The sequence below is a fragment of the Protopterus annectens genome, chromosome 9.part0, assembly GCF_019279795.1.
Source record: "Protopterus annectens isolate FY-2018-M chromosome 9.part0, PAN1.0, whole genome shotgun sequence".
NCBI classification, from domain to species: domain Eukaryota; kingdom Metazoa; phylum Chordata; order Ceratodontiformes; family Protopteridae; genus Protopterus; species Protopterus annectens.
In genome coordinates, this window is record NC_056743.1 from 423,363,986 (window position 1) to 423,382,337 (window position 18,352).

The 18,352-nt window shown below is 41.9% G+C and overlaps 1 protein-coding gene across 1 annotated transcript in view; it reads right to left on the minus strand.

The window, feature by feature from the left end:
- Window positions 1-18,352, minus strand: part of LOC122811247 (cGMP-dependent protein kinase 1-like) — a 4,027,247-nt gene that overhangs the window by 1,907,195 nt on the left and 2,101,700 nt on the right. The window contains exon 6 of the mRNA XM_044082966.1: window positions 6,052-6,129. Within this exon, the coding sequence (XP_043938901.1) occupies window positions 6,052-6,129 (78 nt within the window). The remainder of the gene's footprint in view (window positions 1-6,051; window positions 6,130-18,352) is intronic.

Below are 18,352 nucleotides of genomic sequence, written 5' to 3' on the forward strand. Positions count from 1 at the left end.
TATCATTTCTACTATTACTTTCACTGTAACATTTCTTTCACCCCTCTTCCTTTTGTACCATAAATTCCTTCTCTTACTACCTGATTTAGTATTTTCTCCATCCCATTTTTTGCAGTATTTTTCATAAATATTTTATAGTTAGTATTCCACAGTGTTATGGGCCTCTGATTTTTTTTTTATCTTTTCTTTCATCCTTTTTCTATACAAATTTTATCACTCCACCTCACAGGTCTTTCATTATACCTTCCTTCTTCCATTCATTTAATATTTTTAAAAACACTTCTCTTTCATCATTACCTTATAATATCCATAACTTGTACCATCTAATCCTCATGCCGATTCATTTTACCGTCATCACCTACTCTATTTCATCTACTGCTATATCATTTTTAAAAAAAAAATTCTTAATTTTTCAGATTTTTTTTCTCTTTACATTCTTCTTACCCATGTCCTCCTTTTCATACATTTTCTGTACAGAACTTTCTACCATCTCCATAACATCTCCTTGCTTGTATTTTATATTTCCATTGCCATCTAAGATAGCATCCATGATCCAGCCTTCATTATCTCATTTAACCCTCCTCTTTCTTTCCTTTCAGCAAAAAAACTTTACCTCTGTAGCAATATTTTACCTATTTTACCTTTTCTCTACTCTAGTCATACATCTGTATTTCTATTTCTTTTTTTCATTTCTTTATCATAATTCCATAATACCACTTTATATATCATTTTATTTCTTTTTTATTCTTCTTTCCATATCTAACTATGTTTTTATACTGTGTCCAGTGTTTATAGAATGGTCTCATTGTCATATGACCTTTACAAAATATTTTTCTAATTTCTTCTTCCTTTTTGAACTCTGTAGTAAATATCTTTATCCCTTTCCCTCCGTTATGTTGCCGACTTCCCCTATTCTAGCCCATACTGCTTTATGATCTGAAAATTCTACCATCTGTACACCCTGTTGTCTTTTGAACAAAATATAAATCAATTCCAGTCTTAAAGATCTCCCTTTTCTACACCCATTATCTGTTTTTTCCTACTTTAAATCTCCATATTTTACTAAATTCCTTATTACCTTAATATCCTGCATTATATTTCACTTTCACTTTTCTTACCACAAGTTAAGAGTTAAAATCTCCCTCCATCACTACTGGCATATTTACTAACACAATTTTATTTCTTCAAGCAACTGTGTTCTCACATCATATTAATATGCATAATTCACTATTACTCCTACACATTTTTGTTTCATTTTCATACTACATTATCCTTCCTGGTACTACAGTTATAAAAAAAATGTTAGATTTAAGAATGCCTATTCCAGACAGGTCTCATTTTCTACCGGCCACACACTTTGCCACTGCCCTCCCCATATTTCCTGTATTCTTTTCCTTTTTTATTACATCTGGTAGCTAGCAAGGAAAAACATACATTGTTTTTTAATTTTTTTTAATTTTTTTATACCATTACAACACTACCAAACCTCTTAATTCTATTGCTATTCACATTCAACGCTAAAATTCCTGTATCATACCTTTCCTTTAAGCGTTTTACTTCCAGATCTTATTTTTCTTTTCCTAAGTCTACACTGACTGATTTTTTCACTATCTTGTTCTTCTCCTGTCCAAATTCCCCCTCTTATTTCTCTTCACTTTCTGAAACTTCAAATCTGTTATGTTCTTGTGTATTAATAACTTCACTTTGAATTATTTCTCCTCTAAGCTCCTCTTCATTGTTTAACTATTTTCAGTAACCCCATCCCATACCATTTTCTCTTTCAAAATCTTCTGTAATAACATTTATTTATTTATTTATTCAGTTTGATTACCGGGGAGGTCCACTGGGCTAGGGGGCCATTTTCAGTGGAGGCCCGGGGAGAAAAGCTCCACAGAACAAAGTTTATTTAGATACACATTTTTCAAAGATAGTAAAAAATACATACAATATGGTTCATTCTCCAAGAAATAAACAATCAATACAATTACAATTTAGTTCAAGAGATAAATGAGAATACAGTATAATAGCTAGTAGTAATATTTAATTATGAGTACAAATTAGTAATTGAGAGTGAGGTTAGGAAGGTGAGAGGTTAGCCAGGAGTGAAGGGGAGGAGAGTTTGAGAGGTAAGGGTGGAAGAGTGCAGTTGCATTTCCTGTTTAGGTAGAGGTAGGAATGAAGTTGAGATTTGAAGTTATTGTGGTTGTAGCAGGCCCTTAGAAAGGAGGGCAGAGCATTCCATTTTTTTGCTAGGGTAAAGGATAAGAGAAGCTGGCCAGCTGGGCGCTTAGGTTTATGAATGGTCATCAGGTTTTGGTGAGAAGATCTAAGAAGTCTGAGGGGGGAATATGGTTGCAGTATGTTGGATAGTGCGGCAGTTTGAGGGTTGGAATAATAATTTGTGGACTGTGGTTAATTGGTGAAAGTCTAGTAGGTTGGGTAGTTCAAGCCAGTTTAAGGAGTGAAGGGAATTGCAATGATGAGAGGAGGATTTGGCACTGGTGGCAAATCTGGAAATTTTGTTGTAGCATATTTCCAGTTTGGAGGTAAGTGTGGAAGATAAGTTAGTGAGCAGGGGAGAGCCATACATGAGAGAGGGAAGGAGATAGGTAGAGGCAAGAGTTAATCTGGAGGAAGGAGAAAGGAAGTGGTCATTTCTGTAAAGTAGGCCAAGTTTTATGTGAGTTTTTTTGATGTTTAGCTGGATATGGGAGTTGAATTTTAGCTGATTGTCAATAGTGACACCGAGAAGTTTGGCAGAGTGTACGATCTCTATTGGGGAGTTGTTAAGGCTGGTAATATGAAGAAAGTTTACATCAAGAAGGGATGATTTAGAGGAGGAGAATACAAGAATCTTGGTTTTACTGGCATTAAGAGAGAGGTGATTTAGGAGCATCCAGTTTTCAGTGGTAGAGAAGGCATTTTGAGTCAATGATTGGAGCTCTGCTAGGTTAGTGGCGCAGCAAATCAAAGTGGAATCGTCGGCATATTGTACAATTTTGGAGTTAGGAATGACTTTATGGAAGTCATTAATAAAGATATTGAATAGCAAAGGGCTTAGTATGGAACCTTGGGGTACTCCACTGGGAGTAGGAAGGAAAGTGGACGTGGCTTGGCCCCATTTCACTGCTTAGGATCTGTTTGAAAGATAGCAGGAGAACCAAGAAAGGGTTTTTTTGGGAAAGGTTAAGATTAGAGAGATGATTTAGAAGGTGGGCATGGGAGATGGTATCAAAAGCTTTGGATAGGTCCAGCAGGACAGATGATACCAAATTACCGGAGTCACGGGCTGAATTGACAATGTAAGAAGGAGAGAAGGGTGGAGTTAGTACTGTGTCCTGGGCGGAAGCCGTGTTGGGTAGGGGAGAGTAGCTGGTATTTGGTAAGGAATGGTAAATGCTGTAGGTGGATACATTTTTCAAGAATTTTGGAGATAGGGGAGAGGATGGCTATGGGGCAGAAGTTGGAGACATTGTTATCTTTGCCAGCCTTGTGGAGTTGGAAGAATATATGCAGTTCGCCATAGTTTGGGAATGTAAGATTCAAGTAGAGATCTATTGATCAGGATGCTGATAGGCAGAGCAATAGCATCTGAAGCTATTTTTAAGGAGGAGGATGGAATGCTGGCAGGGGCATTGGAGCAAGGCTTTAGTTTGTAAAGGAGTTTCTTTATTAGATTGGAGGAGATGGGTTTAAGTTCAAAATTAGGGTGGGGAGGGAGAGGAGGATTGGGCAGGGAGGGTAGGAGGGTTATTATTGGTAAAGGTCTTAGTAAGTTCAGCTATGGAAGAGGTGAAGACGGTATTGAATAGTGCGGCAATTTCTGAGTCAGACTTGCTGGTGTCAGGACAGGGGTTGTTTTTTGTTCCAGGCCTGAGGAAGGAATTAATAGAGTTCCAGAATTGTTTGGGACCTACAGTTTGTCAAGCTTCCACATACATCTACTCTTTCTTTTTCTAATATGGGACAATGAAGCCAGAAGTGCCCAAATTCTTTACATGTTCTCTAAAAAGGCTTACAGTATTTTTGCTGCATGTCCCCTCTCACTGTACTGGCCACACCTGTGTTTGTTACATTCTTGCACTAGATAACTTTCATTCCCACAGGAATAACATCACTTGGGATGACCAGAGTATCTAACAAATCCTCTTTTACCATTCATAATTATTTGTGTTTGAAATATGTGGAATTTTCCATCCTTAACATTCATTGTTACTCAGACTTCCCACTCACCAAGTTCATACCTTTCTTTCATCTCATGTTTTTAATTCCATATACTATACTACATAACAAAATATTTTTTTTAACTCATGCTCATCCATATCTGAAGTTGTAAATTTTATTTTTTAGATGTAGTCCCAAGCTCTGAACCAGTCTTTCCTTAGTGCTACTTCATTTCTTTTTTCAGTCTTGGTCAAATTTTTCCAGAATGATAAAGCTTTCAAATGTCACTTCATAAATCTTTTCAGCTCCCAAATTAATTAATATCCCTATGTCTTTATGTTAAATCCTAGTGCCAAAATAATACTTACATCATCATACCTGTTCAAACTGCTATCACTTTTACTTTCTATTCTTATCACTGGTCATGTTCTCTGTGGCTTTTGAGAAACTGCAACTGTTTTTCCCCTCTCAGTTCCTTCTTCCATCCTTCTTTGCTACATCTCCATAACTTCTTTCTTGCAAAAAGAAAGTATTGCAGAGGTAAACCATGAAAACTGGATACTCCACCAGCCAAGAATACCTCCATTGTTTTCCCTTCACCAGCAGTTTTTTTTTTTTTATCAATCTCACAGTTTCTTCTTTTTGTAATACTCTTTCCACCATGTCACTCCTTCTGTTATCTTCACCTTCCTTTGGCTCTGTCTGGTTCATCAAATTTTAAGCAGTCTGTCTCCGGTCCTCCATTTTCTATCTCTAACAGTTATTTCATCTTTTTTCTCCTTCCTTCACTAAGTTTTCTCCTGCTGTTGTCTCCAGCTCTGCTGGACTCTCCTCCATCATGGGATTCTTGGAACTGCAGGAGCAATCCTCCAGTACCACCTCGCAGCTCCTGACAGTGCTTTACTTCCTCTTCTCCAAAGTGTAGGGAAAGCTCACAGATACACACCAGGCCAAATTTTCCCTAGTTAGTATGAATACCACATCGGGTCTCCTCTGGTAAGAGGCCATTGGCCTAGTGGGACAAAGCCAGTTAAAGTATACATAAATGTAATAAAAATAAATAATTAAGGGAATACTCATTCTTTGAGATTGGTCACTATAGTTTTCCATAATTCATTACATTCAGTCCTCATGTCAAATTATGCTCCATTCACTGAAGTGAAGATGGGTAAATTCAATGTGATTTGAACTGTGAGATCTTGATGTTTATTTCTGGTTCAAGCTCAACATCGACATGTAAAAAGACAAAAAAGGGAGGTGGTGAGAAATAGCAGTGTTTTACTAGCTCACCTGTAATTGTGAAGGGTTTTCCATGGTGGTGGTGGGGCTTTCACCAGTTATGGAGACTGTGGGGAAATGCACCAAAGGATAGTCCATGAAATGTATCCATCCCTGTATGATGTCTCAGAGCTCACCACAATTAGTGGAGGAAAGAATGGGCGGAAAAGTGAGATTTAATGGTCAAGGCCAAGGAGGACCCCCCCCCCCAAAAAAAAAACACACAAGAAACCATGTTTAATAACTAGAAGCTGTGGGCAGAACATGTGCATAGTTTCACTTTTTATTCTCAGTTACTACATGTTTCATGCTGCATTTCATATGTTAGCTGACGAGGCTTGTGATTTGGTTTGCCGAGACAAGCCAGTTCTTTCAGTTAGCTTTAGCACAGTTGAGACTCAACCCAATTCTGGAATACATATAAAAATCTATGAAAAAAACAATAGGGACCCAAAATAAGATGTGAATTACTCAGGCTGCAGGAATTCATGCACACACAAAAAACGTTATTATTTGGAAAAAAACGCCAACTCTACATCACAATCTTTGGAAAATGCAAAATTAAATAGAAAGCATTGAAAGAAGGGTTTATACTACTACTTGCCTTACCTTGCCTTTGCTGATTATAAAAAAGGTGTCTCCAGAAGCTCCTTGTCTAACAATGTAGTCTCCTTCCTCGTAGTACATCTGGAATAAAACACACAACCATGCTACACAACCATTAAACTATAATAAACAGGATCATCTAATGCAGCTTTCATAAAATACATTCTTCAGTGCACATAGACTATTCATTCATTTATACACTTGGTGCTACACACTTCATCTTGTTTAAGATCAAGGGGAAGCCAGACCTTGACCTGAGAAGCAATAGTTGTGAGGCAGATGTTTGTTGGATGGGACATCAGTCCATTAAAAGATGCATAAACACAGCATTCATAGATAGTTGCTAGTTTGCATAACATTGTGCTTTTACATGTGGGAGGAAATCAGCCCTCACCTGGCAAAAACATGGGCAGACAAAAGACATGCATACTGTACCAAAGGCATTTCAAAAGAGAATTGGACTGGGAAACCAAGAGAGTTAAGACAGCAACACTAACTACTCCACCACTGTGATGTTGTTTTGCATACTATTAAAGTAACAGAACAATCCTTGTAGCGACTAAATAATCACTCTGCTTCTTGTTCGGGACCAATATATTTTGTGGAAGCCTTTTTTATCTGCACATACGTATGTCTGAATGAGTCACTGTGGTAGTGAAATCAGCCTAAGCATATTATAAAGCCATAAACTCTTTATACACACACTCTGTATGCCAAGCTTAAACTCAACTGGTCATCAAGAACACAGATGTCCTTGCATCCTGCCTATGCTGTTTGTCTCCCCTTTAGTTATCTGAATTATTCTTTAAAGTTGCCATACCACAGTTCCTTTTTACATTTAATGGAAGTCTATACCTACTTTTTATGAGTATGAATGTGTCAGTCTTCTAAGTTACATTAATGTTTAGTTTTACTTGAATCCTCAAATCTACTATTAATGGGATGAATATCGTTATCCAAGAAGCTTCCACTATGAGTGGATAAAAGTGAATGCAACAAGGATTAGAATCCCCAAACTGCATTCACCAAAATTATCTTGCAGAAAAACAGTGTTTTTGTGGGGGGATGTGATGTGCAGCCCCCTACCCTCTGAACTTGTATATACTAACCCAATGGTTGCACCAACTCAAAAAGGGAGAAATTTCTCCCAAAAGGGAATCACTTCCAGCACAACTCGCTAACAGTGATTTCCCCCAATTCTGGCTGTCGGCAAGTTGAACCTTGGGCAGTTAAAGCTCAAGTGTTCAGTCTTTGTCCACCAACAGGGTACTGATCCAAGGCAGAGTCAGATAAAACTCGATCAGAAATGGACATGGCAGACAAAAATCTATTTCAGCAGTGAACATGAAACTGTAAATAGTATGTTTAATGGCTTTAGACTTTTTTCTCTTAAATCTCTGATTTTTGTGTAATTGTATTTCTCCTATTTTTTTTTATCCTATTGTTCTTTATAATGTTCAGTACGATATGATTCAAAAAAAAAAAAAAGTACCGTACTGGACAATGGGTGTAGCAAGTAATTTAAACAAGGCAACATTTATTTATATGCGATTCTTCAAACAATCAAATGCATCAGTCCAGAATACTTCCTAAATTAATGGCCAGTCAAGGTCAGTTATTATGCTGACAGCTTAGCACCTCTGCCTTCATTAAGAAAGGCTTAGCTATTCAGAAAGAGGACTCCAAATGGAGGCTAGAGAATGCAATTACATGATAAATGGTTAAGCTAGTAGCTAAAGCCATAGGCAGCTAAGTTTTGAGTGTGAGGTTACAGAACTGTTTGACCTGCAGGTTAACACTGTACAATTATTTTTGTGGATAATAAATTACCATTAAGAGCTAATGATGTGTTTACATTTCATAATCCCACTTTTTGTATTTCAGTTTACTGTGTTGAGGTAACTAAACAGTGTATTATTTTCATAACTGAACCCAATATTTGGAATATTAATATCTTACCTGTTATAGTTCCCAAGTCCTTAGCTAGAGATTGATCAAACCTGGTCCTTGAGTGCTAGTGGCATAGAGGGAGACAGTTTTGACTATGGCCCTGGCAACTAGTTTGTTTAGCTACTCAGATGCCTGACAGCATTGGCAGGGGAAGATAGACATGCTGGTTCTAGAGGAAAGAAGGAACAGAGCAGGGAGTCAAACTGTCACAATTCCGTGCAGGAAGGGAGACATTGCAGAGGGTGTCCTGGCAAGAAGGCTTTCTGTTCAGTAAGTCAGCACTTACTGATGACCTTCATTAATGAATGCATGGGTGTGTGCTCTGAAAAGGAGAAAGGTATAGTGGTTCCCCCACAGTGACATATAGATTGCCTTCCCACCTACAGGGCAGGATTTAAGGCTATAAAAAAAAAAAAAAAAAGAGAGTCAGAATGCCAGAATGCCTGTGATGGTACAAGCAGCCCTCATGGGTGCTTGTACAATGGCTAATCTGGATGTCTCTCTTCCCATACAGTACTGGGGTACAGTCCCTTTTATAGAGAAATGAATGGGCTGAGACTCACTGAGGATGGCTTGATGTTCAGTAGGCATGAATCCAAAAATAACCTAGGATCTGATGTCGCCTTTTTTCATTTGATTCAGATTCAATTGGATCCAACCTCAGTGCCTTTAGAAGCTGTGTATCCACCTCTAACCATAATCCCTCTCTTCCTCCAAATACCTCATATCTTGTCTGCTGCCTGACGTAGGTGGTCATACTTTTGAAGGCTCTAATTTTTATTGAATAGATGAGTGCTTTTTCTTGTTGGTCCCTACCTTTGAGCAGCTATCTTTAAATTACCTTCTTCCTCCCCTGCAGTACCCAAACTCCCCGAGTTTATTGTCTCAGAGAAGCCCACTTAGACACCGATTGTGAGACTTACTGTTCTTTCAGCTCTACAGTTATGCAAGGCCATGTGGGCAAATTTTTCCTCAATCAGGACAGTGCAGTTGTGTACACTTACCATAAATGTAGATGTTCAAGTGTATTCACTGTTGCAGTCATCACCTGTGGGTTATCCCTGCTGTGGTAGCCCTGGGCCGGCCCAAATACCAGAGTCTGTGTTTTCCTGCATCGGCTGCTGTCACTTGCTGTCGGACATCAGGTCTCCAGTGCTATAAAGGAAAGCAGCTGACGCCATTACATCAGTTTTTCTTTCCCTAACCAGTCACAGGCCCAAGTAAACAAGGCAAAATGGTCCTGGTGGCTAAAGCCACCGTTAGAAACTAATGTCTCCCTAAAGAACAAAGATACAAGAGGGAAGGAGGGGGAGAAACCAAGGATACACTCTAACATCTACATTTATGATAATTGTACACAACTGTACTATATTCTTCATGTTTCACTGTTGCATTCATCACCTGTGGGAGGATTCCAAAAGCTGAGAAGAGGGGTGGTAGGATTAGTAAGAGACCTATGAATGGGTCAGCATGCCCTGCAGAACTGCAGAGGCAAACCCTGCCCTAGCCTTAGAAAATAGAGGTAGGTGGTAATGCTTGGTAAAGGTATGGACAGAAGTGCAGGTGGCAGCTTCCAGGATGTCCCTGGTGGGAACTCCTCTGAGGAATGCTGTGGAAGTGGAGGTTGCCCTAGTGGAATGGGTTCGAATAGACTTAGGGTTTCCCATGCAAACTGTATCAGAAATGGATACAGTGTGACATCCATTTGGAAATCGTTTGTTTGGAAATGGGCTTCCCCTCTGCCCCTGCATCAAAGCTGACAAGTAGTTGGTCTGTTTTCCTGATGGGTTTAGCACAGTCCTGATAGTATCTGAGCTGTTTGTGCATGTCTAAGTAAGTGCAGAATTCTTTCCCCCTTGTTTTGAGGGTTAAGAAAGAAGGTGGGTAGATGTATGGCCTGGTTGAGAGTTACATTAGATACCACCTTGGGCATAAAGGAGAGATTAGTCCATAGGGAGACCCTGTCTGCATGGAAGATGATGAAAGGCTCAATGGCTATCAGTGCCTGATGTTGTGAAACCCTTCTGGCTGAGGTGATAGGTAGGAGAAAAGCCGTCTTCCAGGAGAGGTATCTTAGTTTTGCTGAAGCAGCAGGTTCGAAGGGAGGTAAAGTTAGTTTTTCCCAAAACATAATTCAGGTCCCAGGCTGGAGTGGGTGGCCTTCTGGGAGGTCTGATATTAGAAGCCCCTCTGAGGAATTGTTTAATCAAAGGGTGGGAGAACAGGGGCTGTTCTGTATCAAAATTAGTTGAAATGGCTGAGGCGTGGATTTTAATAGAGGAGAAGGAGAGGCCACTATTAAGTAGCTCCGCTAGGTAGTCCAGGATAGGAGGGATGGAAGGTTGTGAGGTATTGCCCCATCTGGACTGGCTCCAGGAGCAGAATGTTTTCCATTTTCCTGCATAAGATTTTCTGGTGCTGGGCCTTCTGGCCTCTGTGATAATGTCTAGTACCGGTTTGCTTAACAGGGGCCCCTTGTTTGCCTTTAGAGTATTAGCCATGCTAATAGTTTGAAAGTCTGCAAGTCTGGGTGCAGCACCCCCCCTCACCTGAGTTAAGAGGTCTGAGATCAGGGGGAAGCTAGCTGGGAAGCTGTAAGGGCAGGCTGCACATAAAGGGGTACCAGTGTTGTCTGGGTCAGTCTGGAGCAATGAGGATGACCTTTGGTCTCTCCTCCCTTATGTACCTTGTGGATAAGAGGCAGAGAAGGGAATACGCACACAAAGAGGGTGTTCCAGGGTAAGGTCAAGGCATCTACCTTTCACGCTAGGTGGTGATACCCCCTGGTATAGAATTTTTCAGCTGATGGTTGGGATGTGAAGCAAAGAGATCCACCTCCAGAGTCCCCCACACCTGAGTGATTTTGTAAAAAGATTTCTCTTTGGAGCTGCCATTCATGGGGGTCCAGTAAGTTTCTGCTTAAGTGGTCTGTCAGGGTGCAGTTGATCCCTGGAAGGTATTGGGCTATCAGGTGTAGTCACATGGAAGAGGCTGCCAGTCAGAGGTTCATGGCTAGCCTGCACAGAGGGTAAGATTGGATCCCTCCCTGTTTGCTGAAGTACCACATTACTGAGGTGTTGTCTGTTTTGATAAGGAGAACCCCCTGGCTTGAAATGTGGTTTGAAGGATGTTAGGGCCTTTTGTACCACCATCATTTCCTTCTGGTTGATGTGTAAGGGAAGGTGTAGGGCATCTTAAAGACCTTGGGTGCACCTGCCTTCTAGGTGAGCATCCCAAGCTATGTCTGAGGCGTCGGTGGCAATGGTCTGCCCGGTTGGGTGGAGGTTGAAGTAAAGATCCTTGTTCTGGGCATGGGCCCCCGCCCATCAGAGAAACTTAGCCCTTATACAGGGGATCAGAGGTAGGTGGGCCTGGAGGTTGAGAGTGCTGAAACCAAAGGTTCTTTAGGTACCACTGAAGTTTTCTCATGAGAAGCCTGGCCAGAGGAATTAGAAGGATGCAAGATGCCACATACCCTAAGGCTTGCAGGAACTTCCTCGCAGTGAGGTGACTTCTGGAAGCCAGTTGGGTGAAACAGAGGGTAAATCTGTATATTTTTCTGTCCACCAAAAGCTATGGCCAGGGCTAAGGCATCTTCTACATGTAGGGCAACTAACCATGCATTTTTGGTCAGCCTAGGCAGCAGCTGCTGCAAAGTTAGTATTTTGAATTTGGTGACGGCTAGAAAGGTGTTCAGAATGGGTAGATCCAAGGTGGGGTGCCAAGTACCCTCTATCCTGGGACCAAGGAATAGTTTGGAATAAAAGCCTTTGCCTGTTTGATCTGAGGGGACAGGTTCTACTGTCCCCAAGGATAAGAGAGCTTGGACTTGTTTCAATGCCTCTGCCCAGTGATTTTGAGGAAGGGGTACCCTCTTGGAATTGGGAGTTAGTAGGAGAATTTGTATCCCTGAAAAATGATCTTTAAGAGCCAATGGTCCTTAATCGCAGAAAGCCAATTTTTCAAGCATAGGGAGAGACTTCCTCCTAGTATTTGGTGAGTGAAAAGAGGGCAGAGGGGGGAAGAGGGAGTCATTGAGGGTTTTTAACCTAGAGGGATGGCTTAGAACTCCCTGCTTTTGGAGTGGAAGCGGTCCATCGTTTGGTTCTCTGCTGTCCCTGGGATAGGAGTCTGGGGGTCTGTCCCTGCGGGGCTTACCTTGCCCCTGTCTGCTAGGTGCAGGAAAGGACCAGTGTTTTGAGGAAAAATTCCTGCTGAACCGAGGAAATTGTACCTGAAGGAAGTCTTTTACTGTCTGCATAGATTTTGCTTTGTCTTCCATCTTTTTAAGCACCTCTTCTGCTTTTACTCCAAACAAGCGGTCCTTATCCAAAGGTGCATCAAGTAATTTAGATTTGACATGATCAGCGAGAGGCTGTTCCTTCAACCATGCACATCTCCTAATGACAGATCCTGATGCTGCTGCCCTGCTTGATGCTTCTAGGATGTCATATCCACAGTGTAAAGAGTGTTTAGCCACTTGGCAAGTAGAGTGCAGTAAATCTGCTAACTCTTTCAAATTAGCACAGTCAGGAAAAGTAGAAATCTTTTGTTTTAATAGTTCCAAAGTGTGTTGTTGATATTTTAACATGTGGGACTGACAGTTGAGTGCTCTGATAGCTAAGGTTGCAGAGGTGTATACTTTGTTACCCCATCTTTCCAGAGCGCTGGTGTCCTTGTCAGAAGGAATAGGGTTCTTTGTAGAACAAGCCTTTGCTCTTTTAGGTCCCTGTGTAATGACCTCCAGGTCTGCAGCAGGATTTCCATATAGGTATTTGTGAGAATCTGGTAGTCTGTAGTACCCGTCAGGTTTTCTGGGAACAAGTGGGAGGGCATCAGGAATTGAGCTGGATTCATGAAAGACATAATCACCCACCTCTAAGATAGGAGGGATGGCCAAGGGTTTGTGCTGGGGCAGCTCTAGAAACTCTCTTAGTATTTTCTTAGACTGAGGGAAGTCCTGGGATTCTCAGTGGAAATGCTCCCTGACGGTGTGAAGGGCTTCCCCAAAGGAAGGATCTTCTGATGGGGAGGCAGAATTAATGGATTCCTCTGCATCTGAATCCTCATAAGCAGTCAGAGATAGTCGCTACTCTTCAAAATCTGAATAATCAGATTCCTCAGAATCCTGTTCTGTCAATATTTCAGGAGAAAGGTCTGTCTTCGTTTAAAAAGTTATGGCCTGACTACCCTTGATAAGGTTCTCCGCCATTTTAAGCATTTGAGCTTGGGGTGGTGGAGCAGGAGTAAAATGGCGGCTTGAGGTAGTTTTCTTAAGTGTGGCCTTGCCTCTAGGCCTAAGAGTATCCATCGGTCTGAGAGAAACGGTAGTCAGAGGAGATGTCAGTTTTTGTCTAAATTCGGTAGTGCAAAAGACCTCCTCAGAAGCCAGTGCCTGCGTTGCGGCTCCAGACCTAACCGAGGCAGAGACAACCAAAAACTCGGAAGACGAAGATTTCTGCAGCATACCGGACTCCAAAAGGGTCTCAGTAGAGGCCTGCAAAAGTATCGAATCTAGCATCAGGGGTTGTGTGAAGGCACCTCACAGAATTCTGGAGAACTGACGACCTGCTTAGCGGTAGAGTCGTCGGAAAGCTTAGCCTTGTATGGTCTGTCTCTATCTTTATCCTTACATTTTTTTTCAAAATGTCTACGGATTGTTTGCTGATGGATGCCATTTCAACTATAATAAGAGCTCTACAATGAATGGTTCTCGAGTTAAAGAGGGCACAGAACTGGCAACGGAGGACGTTGTGGTCTGGGCCTAAACAAGCAACAAAGTACGAACTTTTTCGGACATCAGTTAGTGCAAGAAAAAAGGATCCTCAACGGGGTACTTAGCTTTAGACACTTTCAACTGTAATTCAAATTCTGGTAGCGACCGAATGGCACACTTGCGAACTGCTTCTGCCACGGGCTCCACGGCAAGAAAAACTGATGTAATGGTGTCAGCTGCCTTCCTTTATAGCACTGACGACCTGACGTCAGACAGCAAGTGACAGCAGCCGATGCAGAAAAACACTGACTCTAGTATTCAGGCTGGCCGATGGCTACCACAGAAGGGATAACCCACAGGTGATGCCTGCAACAGTGAAACATGAAAAACATCAGCCAACTACATGGGTTTCTTCATCAGCTTCACCTACTAAAACCATGGATAAATCAAACCAAAAAGAAAAAAATGAAAGACAAGTCTGAAAAGAGGTCGGAAATCAAGACAACGTACAGTTGTGCACACTTACCATAAATGTAGATGTTAGAGTGTATTCACTGTTGCAGTCCTTACAAAATGGGATATCCGGCTCCCAGTAGCCCACAGTCGGCCAGAATACAAAAGTCCTTGGTATATGACGTCGGCTGCCTTCAGATTAAGCCTGATGTTAGGACGTCTGGTACAAAGGAAGGCAGCTGACGCCATTTCCTCAGTTTTTCTTGCCTTAACTGTCAGAAGCCCCCAAAAAAGGTTAGACCAGGAAAAGAAAAATCTAGTCTGTGCCCTAGGAAAAAAAGGGGGATGGATGGGGGGAAACCAGGACTGCAACAGTGAATACACTTGAACATCTACATTTATGGTAAGTGTACACAACTGTACTATGTTCATCGTGTTTCACTGTTGCAGTCCTTACAAAATGGGTTGATTCCCAAAGCCCAGGAAAAAAATAAAAGGGAGGAGGAACACCCACTGTTTAAGGGTTGTTAAGGATGCCTTGCAACACTGCAGTGGCAAAACCAGCCCTGGACGTTGAAAACAAGGGTAAATTGTAATGTTTAGTGAAAGTGTGGATATAAGTCCAGGTAGCTGCTTCCAGGATGTCCCTATTAGGTACACCTCTTAAAAAAGCTGCTGAGATAGAGGCTGCTCCAGTAGAATGGGTCCTAATACTCTGTGGAGGAACCTTGCCATGCTGTAAGTAACAAAAGTGAATACAATGAGCAATCCACTTAGAAATGGTCTGTTTAGAAATAACTTTGCCTGAGCTCCAGGAGCAAAACTGACCAACAACTGATCTGACTTTCGAAACGATTTAGTCATGTCCAGGTAAAATCTAAGCTGTCTGTGCATATCCAGGGAATGCAGTAACCTCTCCCCTTTATTCTGATGATTAGGAAAGAAGGTAGGCAGGTGGCTAGACTAGTTAAGAGTCAGGCTAGAAACCACCTTGGGCATAAAGAAGGGATTAGTTCAAAGAGAAACCCGATCCACATGGAAGATAATAAAAGGCTCTACTGCCATTAAGGACTGCAGCTCAGAAACTCTTCTAGCTGAAGTAATAGCCAAGAGAAAGGCAGTTTTCCAGGAGAGAAACTTCAAATCTACTGAGGCAGCTGGTTCCAAAGGAGGCAGAGTAAGTTTCTCAAGTACAAAAACTAAGATCCCAAACAGGAGTAGGTGCCCTTCTGAGAGGCTTTAAATTGCTAGCTCCCCTGAGGAACTGTTTCATCAAGGGATGAGAGAAAATGGGTTGCTCAAAGGAACAATGAGCAGAAATAGCTGAAGCTTGAATCTTGATAGAAGAAAAGGAAAGTCCACCATTAAGCAAGCCTGTCAGTCAAGAATAAGAGGAAGATTAGGTTGAAAAGGGTCTTCCTCTCTAGTCTGCATCCAAATGGAGAATCTTTTCCACTTATCTGCATAAAATTTCCTAGTGCTAGGCCTCCTGGCCTCACGAAGGACCTCAACCACCTGTTGTAAAAGGTTTAAATTATGAGCCAGGCTGCCAAATGCAGAGCCTGAAGATGAGCATGTAGAATTCATCCCCCCTCCTGAACCAAGAGATCTGGTATCAGGGGAAGATGCCAAGGCTGAGACTGGGAGAAACTGCAAAGTAGTGGATACCAATGTTGCCTGGGCCAGTCTGGAGCTCTGATGATGGCCCTTGGTTTTTCATCCCTTATCTTTAACAGCACTCTGGGAAGAAGAGGCAGAGGAGGGAATGCATAGATCGAGAGCTGTGTCCAGGGGAAGGACAGAGCATCCATTTTCCAAGCCTTGTCGTGATGATCCCTGGTGCAAAATTATTTATTTATTTTACATTTGTTGACGGGGCTAGTCTAACTGGATACATGTCCATTTTCAGCAGAGGCCCGGGGAGAAAAGCTCCAAGCAGAAACAATAACAAAACAAACAAAGAAATACAGTATAAAGAAATATTAAAGTGAGTAATGGCACATTTTTACATAAGGGTGAGGTCAAATTATACAGAGTCCTTTAGTAAATATAAGCTAAGAAAAAAAAATACAAAGAGCAAAAATTTGAGAGAGAGCAATGAATAATAATGAATGAGATTTAAAAATACATTTTTTTTGGGTTCAATAATAGAAGTTGCTTGAGTTCTAGAAATGAAGACCTTTTACAGTTAGGCAGCATAGAAAAGAGGAGTAGAGAAGTGAAGAGAGAGAGCAAGAAAGAGATATCAGTCAGGGGTGGAACAGGGGCAAAGCCAGTGTGTTTTGACATATTCTTTAAGATGCTTCTTATAAGGAAGAGAGGAAGAAAGGTTGGAAAGTTCACTAGGGAGATGGTTCCAACTTTTCACTATGGTGTTGGTAAAAAGCGAGTCCCCAACTTTGTTGTTGGATTTAATGGAAGAGACTAGGAGTTTATTTGCTGAGCGTAGTGTTGCAAGATTTTTGTAGGGGGTGATGAGGGGTGATTCCAAAAGGTTGGAAGAAGGTGGTTGGCCAGAGATGAGAAGAAATCCACCTGGGGAGTGCCCCAATGCTGAATGATGCGATAGAAGATGGTCTTGTTTAGTTGCCACTCGTGAGGATCCAGGACCTGCCTGCTCAACCAGTCTGCTAAGGTGTTGAGCCTTCCTGGAAGAAACTGAGCTATCAGATGAATGCCCATGGAAGCTGCTATAGACCATAGTATCATGCTTTGTCTGCAGAGGGGGTAAGAGTGAGTCCCTCCCTGCTTGTTGATGTACCACGATTGTGGTGTAGTCCGTCCTGACTAGAAGAGTACCAGGAGAGAGAAGATGCTTGAAAGCCATCAAGGCCTGCTGGACTGCCATCAATTCCTTCAGATTTATGTGCAAATGAACCTGTTGATAGTTCCAAGTCCCCTGAATGCATCTGCCCTCTAGATGTGCTTCCCGAGCATAGTCAGAGGCATCTGTGGTGAGAGTCTGGCTGGCAGGAGGTGGACAGAAAAGCAGGTCTTTGTTCTGTGCATAGGCTGTCACCCACCAAAGGAACTCAGTCTGCAGGTAGGGAATCAGAGGAAGTATCAAGTCTAAATCCTGAGTGTGTTGACGCCAAATGTTTTTGAGGTACCATTGTATTTTCCTCATATGCAGTCTGGCATATGGAATCATCAGAATACATGAAGCCATGAATCCCAGGGCTTGCAGGAATTGCCTTGCAGAGAGCTGGGTCATGCTTGCCAAATTCTTGAAGTAATTTGGAAGTTCCATTTGTTTCTCTTGAAGGAGGAATACCATCTGGGCGGCTGTGTTCATACTCGCTCCCAGGAATAATCACCCTGGTGGGTACCAATTTTGACTTATTTTCATTGATAGTGTAGCCCAAAGAGGTGAGAAGGTTCTTTTCAAAGTCCAAATCCTTTAGATGTTGCTCTGGAGAGTTTGCCTGAATAAGACAATCATCCAAGTAAGGGTAAATTTGAATCTTTCTTTGCCTGCAAAAAGCAATGACTGGAGCTAGGCATTTTGTAAAAACTCTGGGAGCAGTAGATAAGCCAAAGGGCAGTGCACAGAATTGGAAGTGCCTGTTCCTGCCCTGAAGTGAAAGAACTGCCTGTATCTTTCCTTTATTGGGATGTGCAGATAAGTTTCTTTGAGATCCAAAGTCACCAGGCAGGAAATCCTTGGCCAGCACTGGCAGCAACTGCTGAAGAGTGAGCATTTTGAACTTGGGAATCACCAGAAAAGTGTTTAGAATGGACAAATCCAGAACAGGGCGCCAGGTGCCCCCTTTTTTGGGAACCAGTAGAAACCCTGGCCTATCTGTAGTGCAGGAACTGGCTCTTTTGCTCCCAGGTTTAGCAAAGACGACACTTGTTTTTCTGCTTCTGCCCTTTGAAATGGGGGAATATCTGGGTATCCTTAGAGAACAAGGAAGGTGTGAAAGGAGAACTTGTAGCCTTGGGATACTGTTTTGAGCACCCATTTGTCATCTGTAATGGTGTACCAGACATCTGCAAAAATGGCTAACCTTCCCCACAAAGGAAATCCTGGGCAGGCAGGGGAAGGCCAGAGTTATTGAGAATGCTTGCTTAGAACTCCCCGATTTTGAAAAGGAAGCCTGCCAGCGCTTAGCCTTTTGAGAGGTGGAAGTCTGTCCCCTAGAAGATCTGTAACCCCTATGCCTAGTGCGACCCTGTTTACTA